The 10,746-nt window shown below is 46.0% G+C and overlaps 1 protein-coding gene across 1 annotated transcript; it reads right to left on the reverse strand.

Moving 5' to 3' along the window:
• Positions 1 to 343: 343 nt before the first annotated feature.
• MID1IP1 (MID1 interacting protein 1) lies at positions 344 to 2,388 on the reverse strand. Its single transcript, XM_077294765.1, has one exon. It carries the CDS (start codon positions 1,957 to 1,959, stop codon positions 1,495 to 1,497), a length of 465 nt encoding a protein of 154 aa, XP_077150880.1. The 5' UTR covers positions 1,960 to 2,388; the 3' UTR covers positions 344 to 1,494.
• Between the last annotated feature and the right edge of the window lie 8,358 nt (positions 2,389 to 10,746).

The raw sequence follows: 10,746 nt of genomic DNA on the forward strand, positions 1-10,746 counted from the left end.
GTATACTAACATATACATGTTCATTTTTAAGGTATAGCATATCCTAAAAATGTACATATATTGTGGTATCCATGTTGTGTGGTGTCATGATGACTTTCCTTGCCGGTTTCTGTAGACTTCTAACAGAACGTTCTGTATGGAGGGAGTGTCGCCCACCAATCGCCATTCCACATGAAGACAAGCCTGCATGGCAACAATCTCATGCCATGTCCCCCTGTTAGATCATCATAACCAGGCTCTTCTGTGAATGAGGCAGTTTTGCTGGACATGTTCTTCAAGTACAGATTATGATTCATTCATATATATTTACATACTGACGTAAATAACAAGCGTATACATGGAATGTATGAACACGTTGTGTTATTTATTAAAATAGAATATTTGACAAAATAAAAAAGCTTCATCTTTTGTTATTGTGCATATGACAAGGAACCGTTCCACATTCTATCTGAATAAATCGACAGTGTATCATTAGTTCCAACATGTAAGCAATGATGAACAGTCCGGATGTCATTGGCTTAACGGCCTCGTTGCCTGCTTATAGCTCGCCAACTAATACAACGTGCAAAGAATGAGGGATGGGAAAGACAAAGACGTGTATCCAACGACATATTGGGGCTCATGGATCAATCTGTCGTACATATCGGTCAATGGCTTTTGACATTTTATTTAGGTGGTCAGCCGCACTTTAAACAGATTTCTCACTGAATGTCTTGCACTTACAGCAGAGATTTGCAACACAGAATCCATTGTCTTCATGCACTGCAGATTACACTGATACAGGAGCCCATGGTGATTACAGTGGTGTTGTGTTTGCCTTGCACCTCTCATCCTCTACCCCAGCATAAATATTACTGGTACAGTGCAAAACAAGTGAAACACATTTACAAACTACTTCCTTTAAAAAAAAAATAGTGCAAAATCATGAAAGGCTGATGCAATCTGTGCTAGAATGTCTACAGCTGCACCCCACCCATCTGCCCATGACACAGTCCCCGGCTCTTCTACCAACCAAGGAGCACAATGATCTTGTATCTCTTCACCTTATAATCAAGTGTCCAATCGTTGATACATTAACCCCTGGTGACCCTCATTAGATTTCTGCACATTAATACACTAAATAACGCAAGAGGGTCCCCATGCATCATAATGCCAAGAGGCATCACAGCGCTAGTAAATTACCAAAGAATCTCAAAAACTGCATTTTTCTTCCTAGCCAAGGGCAAGACAAGGGTTAATTGGGGCTGCTTAGATGCATTCTTAATCATTGCATGGTTCTGACACACAGAGAGGTGTATCACAGGAAACCTTACTCATATCATGAGTATTACCAAAAACCCCTAACTTAAGTTACACTAAAGATGATGATCCCTTACTCCCAGCTTCCTCCACAGTCTTCAAATAATACAAAAAAATCATGAAAAAGAAACCAACCTCCATCATAAAATAATAAAAATCGGATACTAATAATAACAGTTACAAACACTGCTATGATCAATGTCCCCAGCTGCCAAATCCTATCTCCTCCTTGTATCTGTTGGTGAGGATGTTGGCTTTCCTGGTGAGTTTGCTGAGCACTGTGTGCAGTCCAGTGAGGTGGTAGTGGAAGAGCTTCTCCAGATCTTCTCCTCCATCAGTCTCCTCCAGTCTGTTGGTGTCCAGATGAGGAGACACTTTGTCCTTTTTCCTATCATCTCCTTGCCGGATCCCCCATTCAATGTCATTCCTGATAGATTTCAGCAGGATGTAGTAGCCGTGCATGTCCCTCCTGGTGAAATAATTGGTAGCCCCATTGCTGTTAGTGACCTCTTCCTTCATCCCCTCCATGTCTAGAGGTAAGTCCCTCAGCAGGCTGGGCACCATGACAGTCTGGTCCATATTGTTCACCGCTCCAATAAACCTGTTCATGGCATTGAACAAGGAATGCTTCTGGTTGTAGGAGTCGGAGATTTGCATCATGGTGGCGGTGGCCGGTGATGGCTCCTGGCAGCAGAAATGCTCCGCTCTGGTGGAGATGCTGATGGCTGTCACTAGCACTGTGCACCAGCCGCTGGGTATAATGCACACACCCAGCTAGGAAGCAGCGGCGACTATTGTCAGGGCTCTGCCTTCCCAGCTCCTCACTGTGCTGTAGCCACTCCTTGTGCTTCTCCCTCCCTGTGCCCGGCACAATGTATATATACCCTGGGCGGAAGAAAGGTGAGGCTCCGAGTGCCAGCCCCTCGCACCACAGCAGGATGGAGCCGGTTCACAGAATGACCGAGAGTAACACTGACTCCGGCAGAGGACTCCTCCCCAGACTCCTCACCTCACAGCCGGCTGCCCAGTAAGGACATGGCCTCTGCCGGCTAATCCCCGCACTCCTTGCATCATGCTCCAGCACGGACGGCAGAACTCGTCACCCTCCCTGCCATCTACATTATCGGGCTGATTTATAGCTCTCCATCACCTGTATGTGTATCATTATTTTACCTCTTTCTTTCAGGTCAGCATACATCCGCATCCGTCCTGCGTACCTATATTTAACATTGTGTACGCAGGGACATGCGTTGTATGCGGATGCGTCGTTTTGACGTGCCTGCCGATTGCAACATGTTACGTTCAGCGGGCACGTCAAAACGACGCACAGGGACGCATCCGCATACAAGGCATGTCCCTGCGTACACAATGTTAAATATAGGTACGCAGGACGGATGTATGCGGATCTGAAGGAAAGAGGTAAGCGTTCCTACGCCGCAGACACAAACGCTAGTGTGAACTCGGCCTTATATAGCGCCATTAAGGCTAGGTTCACATTGCGTTAGGGCAATCCGTTTAGCGCATACGCTAGCGGATTGCGCTAACGCAATGTCCCAAAAGGGATCGCGTTTGGCAATCCCGCTAACACCCGATCTGCGCTAGCGAGGAACGGACCTCGGACGCTGCAAGCAGCGTTCAAGGACCGTTCGAAAATAACGGGACATCCCTAGCGCATGCCAAAAATGGCATGCGTCAGCGATGCGTTAGCGACCCGTTAGTACATTGCGGTCAATGGGTGCGCTAACAGACCCGTTACATAGCGTTAATTGCGACAATTGCGCCATGTAACGGAGTCCGCTAGCGGACACCCATTAACCCAATGTGAACCTAGCCTAATTCCACAGAGGTTTACAGACATGATCATCGCTGTCTCCACGGGGGCTCACAATCTATATTCCCTATCAGTATGTCTTTGGAATATGGGAGGAAACCGGAGAACCCAGAGGAAACCCACACAAACATGGGGAGAACATACAAACTCCTTGCAGATGTTGTCCTTGGTGGGATTTGAACCCAGAACCCCAGCGCAGCAGTGCCAACCACTGAGCCACCGTGCTGCCCTATGCATACACACAGTGGTGTAACTAGAGTCTGATAGGCCCCGATACAAGGTTTGGAAGCCCCAGATATATATATATATCTTCCATCCTGGTATATATGTCCCTTATCATGGTATATATTCCCCATTCTGCAGCTATTCTTTAATGCATAGAAAAATATAAACAATTTCACTCAACTCTCATCTGCTCCCCCCTCCCACTTGGCGTCCTCTTCTGAAGCAGACAGCTGACTTCAGCATGCAAGCGATGGGAACGGATGACATCACTGCCACATGCACGCCGACAGCTGCTGGCCTTTGATTGGCTGGCAGTGTGTATTGATGCGCACGGACCCGACAGGTCTGTGCACCACAATATACTTCTGCTGAATGTAAGGGTACTGTCACACAGTGGCACTTTGGTCGCTACGACGGTACGATCCGTGACGTTCCAGCGATATCCATACGATATCGCAGTGTCTGACACGCAGCAGCGATCAGGGACCCTGCTGAGAATCGTACGTCGTAGCAGATCGTTTGGAACTTTCTTTCGTCGCTGGATCTCCCGCTGTCATCGCTGGATCGTTGTGTGTGACAGCGATCCGTTCGCTTGTAACCAGGGTAAACATCGGGTTACTAAGCGCAGGGCCGCGCTTAGTAACCCAATGTTTACCGTGGTTACCAGCGTAAAAGTAAAAAAAAACAAACCGTACATACTCACATTCCGGTGTCCTTCAGGTCCCTTGCCGTCTGCTTCCCGCTCTGACTGACTGCCGGCCGGAAAGTGAGAGCAGATCACAGCGGCGACGTCACCGCTGTGATCTGCTTTCACTTTACGGCGGCACTCAGTCAGAGCGGGAAGCAGACGGCAAGGGACCTGAAGGACACCGGAATGTGAGTATGTACGGTTTGTTTTTTTTTACTTTTACGCTGGTAACCACGGTAAACATCGGGTTACTAAGCGCGGCCCTGCGCTTAGTAACCCGATGTTTACCCTGGTTACCCGGGGCCTTCGGCATCGTTGGTCGCTGGAGAGCGGTCTGTGTGACAGCTCCCCAGCGACCACACAACGACTTACCAACGATCACGGCCAGGTCGTATCGCTGGTCGTGATCGTTGGAAAGTTGCAGAGTGTGACGGTACCCTTAGTCCGAGTATTTGCTGGCGTCGGCAGGACCCTCACCCACCGTGCCCCTGTATATAAAGATAATATAACATTCACGCTATATCTATCTGCATTACCTATGTATATTATCTATTTTATCCTATTTAATCTATCTAATCCATCGGTATCTGTCTATCCCATACATTCATCCATTCTACTGTATATCCTATCTACCTTAACAAAAATAAAAGAAATCAAATCCGCAACAACCAAAGATAAAACATAATGTCTGGGTGACAAGTCTCCCTTGTAATTGTCAAGCCTGATAACTAAAACAGATAAATGGAGGCAGCACTTCAAAAAGGAGTTACTCTGATTTTACCATGTTGGAATAAAGTTTTACATTTTACCAAGAAGCTGGAACCAATTTTTTTTTTTCTTTGTGGAGTTTCAGCACGTCTCATCAGGACGGAGTCCCGGGCTTCTTTCATTTATCGGTGAGCTGGCTTTTTTTGTCTTTTTCTTTGCATACAACATTTTAGTGCAGCCTCACATCATGCCGCAATTTTGCAACGCTTTTCAAAGCTTTTTACTCCAGAATTTTGGTGTAAAATCTTTGATGAATCGGGTCCATGGTGCTAAATTATTGGAATAATTGGTAATTATTATTGGAATTATCGACTTAAATTATGAATGGAAATATTTCTATATGGACCAATAAAGTAAAACAATTTAGAACTTTTACTTTTTTGAAGTGTTGCCTCCATTTGTACATTTCTATCTATCTAATATCTATCTATCTATATTATCTATCATCATCTATATATATTATCTGCATTACATCTATTTATCTGTATCTATAATGTATGTACCGTATATTATATGTCTACCGTATTTTTCAGACTACAAGACGCACTTTTCCCCCCCCAAAAAAGGGGGGAAAATAGGGGGTGCGTCTTATAGTCGGAATGCAGACTTACCCGCAGTGGTGTGGTGGCGGCGGCAGAGGTGCGGTATGGGGTGCGCAGGGTCCCTTCCACAGGTGAGGTGACAGCGGCCCGGAATGCAATGTGAGCAGCAGAGCCGGGTTAATCACCGGTTTATCGGTGGCGGCGGCCATCTTCCTGAGGCCACGCGTGCGCACATGGAGTGCTCTGCTTCCCGGGGCTTCAGGAAAATGGCCGGGGAGGCCGCGCGTGCGCAGATGGAGATCACGGCAGCCATTTTCCTGAAGCAGAGTTCGCAGATTTAGATCTTGGCTTCAGGAAAATGGCCACCGCGATCTCCATCTGCGCACGCGCTGCCTCCCGCGGCCATTTTCCTGAAGCCCCGGGAAGCAGAGCACTCCATCTGCGCACGAGCGGCCTCAGGAAGATGGCCGCCGCCACCGATAAACCGGTGATTAACCCGGCTCTGCTGCTCACATTACATACCGGGCCGCTGCGTCACCTCAACTGTGGAAGGGACCCTGCTCTCCCAATACCGCTCATTATCCCCACACCTCTGCCGTCGCCACACCACTGCTGCAACCCCTCCATGGACACCAGGCCGTGGCGTCGCCCACGTAAGCAGGAAGGGACCCTGCTCAGGTGCACGCTGTACCGCATCACCCCACCTCTGCCGACACCATGCCTCCTGTGACCCTGCTCTGCCACCGCCAGCCCTCAGGTAAGATACTGTAAATTCGGACAATAAGACGGACCCCATCTTATAAAAAAATCTTTTTCTCTGCAATTTTCACCCCAAATTTGGGGTGCGTCTTATGTTCCGGTGCGTCTTATAGTCCGAAAAATACAGCATATCTGTCTATTTTATATAATTTACTCATCATCTATGTATATTATCTATTATATTTGTCTAAATTTTCTACCTTTATATAAATTAGCTATCTATATTATTATATTAAGCCAATTATCCTCTGTCGTCTTTTATCAGGTATTATTGTATATACTCAAGTATAAGTCGACCCAAGTATAAGCCGAGGCACCTAATTTTGCCACGAAAAACTGTGAAAACGTATTGACTCAAGTATAAGCCAGGTATGCATTGTCCCCTCATTCCTATCCTGGTATGCATGGCTCCATATCCCATCCTTGTATGCAAGCTACTTATCCCCTATCCTTGTATGCATGGTTCCTATAAAAAAAAACAAAAAACATCCTACTTACCTTCCCTGTGTGCCCTCGCTGCATCTCCGGTGCCAGCAGCTACTGCGGCCGGGCGATGACGTGCTCTCGCTCATTAAGGTAATGAATATTCACTCCACGCCTATGGGAGTAGAGAGAGGTGAATATTCATTACCTTAATGAGCAGGGGACTCGTGATCGCTCAGCCGGAAGAGCTGCTGGCACGAAACGAGATGCAGCGAGGGAGCGCAGGGAAGGTAAGTAGGATGTGTGCTGGAAGCCGGCGGCTGTGGCTGTAACTGTGCGCGCTATCAGAGAAATTAATATTCACTGCCAGCGAAGTGAATATTAATTTCTCTTTAGCAGCGGGCACAGTTACAGCTGCAGCCACCGGCTCCTGCCTATGACCCGCTGCTCCCCCTCCGTTTTTCTGGGACAAGGACTCATGTATAAGCCGAGGGGGCGTTTTCAGCACCAAAAAAATGTGCTGAAAAACTCAGCTTATACACGGTAACTATTTATCTTATATGTATTGGTCTCCTGTCCATCTAGTCATCATATCGATCATAAAGCATTATTCTCAACATTTGTTAAAATTGGTAAAATTGCAAAGTGCTTGTAAAAACCTTCTTATTAAATTACCTCCGTTCTCAAGAAGGGATTTTTAATGCTATTATTTACGGCTCATTGCTTGGGTAACTGCCTCTATCAGCAGTGGTCAAACTTCTAGGCTAGGAGAGCAAGGCAAACAAGCTCTTTCCAATAGATCAACAATTAGTCCATGAGCCGGGCCAGATATCGGTACCACCCGGAGTGACTAATTTTCTTTGGTATTTTTAGGTAGATGCATGTCTGTAGTTTATTTTTTGATATGATAGCCCTTACATATACGTAGCTTATTAACCCCTTCAGCCCTAGGCCTATTTGTACCCAAGTGCCTAAGCCAATCTGACCTGTGCCACTTCATGGGCTAATAACTTTGGAACGCTTTCACCTATCCAAGCCATTCTGAGATTGTTTTCTCGTGACATATTGTACTTCACGTCAGTGCTAAATGGGAGTCAATATATTTTACCTTTCTATATAAAAAAATGCTAAATATTCGGAAATTTTGGAAAAATCGGCAATTTTTTAACTTTGAAATTCTCTGCTTTTTACAAAAATACTGATACCCCCCATAATAGTTATTAATTTACACTCCCCACATGTTTACTTCATATTGGCATCATTTTGAAAATGAAACCTTATTGTTTTACGACGTAATAGGGCTTATAGTTTTATGCGCAATTTTTCACATTTACAGCAAAACCCACTTTTCAAAGGACCAAGTCACTTCTGAAGTCACTTTAAGGGGCTTACATAACAGAAACCACCCATAAATTACCCCATTTTGCAAACTACACCCCTCAAGCTGTTCAAAACTCATTTTTAAAAACTGTTAACCCTTTAGGTGTTCCACAGGAATTTTAGCATGAGCCAAGAACCAAATATGACGATATCGGTACCACCCGGAGTGACTAGATGTAGTATTTGTAACAAAATTTAATCCAAGTTATGTAAATACACACTGAACATGTCATGTGCATATATATATATATATATATATATATATATATATATATATATATATATATATATGTTACTCCATAATATCTTCAACATCGGACTCTGAATCTGACTGTTGTTCTACTGGCTCGTCTTCAGTACCCTTGTTCTGGCATGTCTGTAATCTGCACATGTCTGTGCACTTCAGGCCATTGCTGAGGCAAGTACACTGAGGAAGTTCACATGACCGCACACACTTGCAGGACAGTAGCTGTATAATAGCTTCTGGTGCTGGTGCCCCTTGCATCCACTTGACAACAAGCTTTCCGTCGTTATCTATCATCCAACCGCAGTCTGTTGGGTTTGCAACCCATGGCTGGCTCTGCAGACTTCTCCTCCAGATCGCAGCCTGGTAGTTTGCACGCAGTGCATGCATGAAAAGGCAGTCCTGGCAAGGAGGGAGTTGACTTGACTCTACCACTCCACGTCTGGCACAGAACAGCTGATAACGGAGCCTGTTTACCTCAGTTGTTTGGGTAGTTGGCAGGTACATGTGGCAGGTGATTTCCTGTAACTTCTCAAAAAGTTCGGTAGACACTTCCCATGAACGACCAACTTCCTGAAAGGCATCCTGGTATGTCTTGTTCATCTTCAACTGCTTGAGTGTCGTCATCTTCCCACGGCCAGCGAATGCACTGACGGTGTCACAGCCTGTAAATGCATGCATACCAATCAATGAATCACATACGCTGCCTCCCAATGTTCGGCTCAGAGTGGTGATATCCAGGAATCTTGTCCGGTTCTGTGTACCGCATTTCTGGAACAGGTGGGATGGGATTTTGTGGCACATGCCCAGACACAGGACCATGACATCAGTATCCTCCGAAGTGATGATGACCGACTTGTAACCAGATTCTGCTGCATGAAGAGCATGGAGAAGGAGGCGTGTGTCTGCTTCTTCTTGATTTGACTTAAGGTCAGCAGCCTCTTCCCACTGTTCTTTGGTGATCTTAAAGCAGAGCTGCTCACATGTGACATACAGCTCCTTCTCCTCAAGCTTCTCCCTGTGGTGTTTCGCCTTCCATTCTTCTACCAGAAACTTTATGAGACTTGCCTTGTTGGAGGAACTACTTAGAAGCTTTTTCCACTGCTGGATGTTGTGCCCATGTTGAATGTTCTTGAAATGGATCCCTGTGCCTTCATATCTGTTGACTCTTTCTGTATCTTTGATGGATGTCTCCTTGTAGACGTCAAAGACAATATCAATACGCTTGCTCTTAGCACCCTCATGGATAGCGCGACTCATTGCTGTGCCTGCTAGCTGGCCAAATGTTGCATTGTTTCCCTTCAGTTTCTGAACCAGGCTCATCCCATCAATGATGGTTGCAGAGGGCTCGGGGATCACTTCTGCAGGACGAGCATTCCTCTCCAACTCCCTTGCGAGGGCAGCCTTGTTGGTCTTGCGGATAGACCCATCACCATTGGCAAGTGCCCATGGCAATGGACCCAGGGGATGAGTCAAGACATCACTCATTTGTAGCTTTCTGTTCTCAGCTACAAGTATCATCTGGCCAAATAGGTTTCTGTCAGCCTTCAAAATTACCTCCTTGCCAAGACCTTGTCTGCGTGTCTTCATTTGGATGTTAGAGAACGTTTTAAGTTTGTTCTTCGTCATCTTGTCATGAAACAATGTAGTTGGCTTATCGGTACCCAAACGCTCATCCTTGAATGTTTGATATGCATCCTCTCCTATACTGTATGCCCCTTGAAGGTCTTTGGCTACATCTGGTGGTGCTACAGTCGCTGTTGACAAACTGATAAGTTCACCATTATGCTCTTTGTTGAAGGGGTTCACCCAACCTGTCTCCAGCAGTTGAACGAAAGATTGGACATCGGCTTCATCTCTTCTAATCCTAGACACCTGTAGGTCTGAATGGCTGAAGTCAGTATATTGTTGGCCTACCAGGGCCCTCAGCTGCCTCAAGTACATACTGCGGTACTCTGATGTCAGGTAGAACCTGGAAACAGCTCCAACTTTGAGGCTGAAGCCTTTTGTGCCCCCTGGTGTCTGGGTGTCTTTGTTGATTGTCTCTTCAATGGTCTGGTCCACAGGAATTCGTCCAAAAGGATTCTTGCTACCGATCTGGACCGAAAAGCCACCTTGCATGAAGTATTCATGGACCTCTGGGTGTTCTATGGGCAGCCGAGACATTGTGGCATAGTAATAGGTTAGGTATCGGGCATAGTTGACCTTGTCATAGGCAAAACACCATGGTATCATCTGTCGGATTGCTCCTAGGTGAAGCATCCAGTTGCCTTCTCTTGAAGCTCGAACCAGGGCCAGCATGGTCTCGACCATGTCCAAGTATGACATCCAGAATGCTGAGAGTTGTTCATTTCTGAGGGTCTCAAGATAAACTTGAAAGAGCTTCAGGGTAAGTGTGCAAGATTCATTATCCAAGAGCTTTTCGAAGGATCCCTGCGACACACTGATGCGAAAGTTTGTGATGTTCTTCAGTGTTTCATCCAGATGGTGAAGGTCCCTTGCATGGTTTTCTTCTAGCCATGGAAGGAAGTTTTTCCATGCAAGCCTCATAAGTGCTTCATAGACCAGCTTGTGTAGTCTCACTGCT

The sequence above is a fragment of the Ranitomeya variabilis genome, chromosome 3 (assembly GCF_051348905.1).
Source record: "Ranitomeya variabilis isolate aRanVar5 chromosome 3, aRanVar5.hap1, whole genome shotgun sequence".
Lineage (NCBI taxonomy): Eukaryota > Metazoa > Chordata > Amphibia > Anura > Dendrobatidae > Ranitomeya > Ranitomeya variabilis.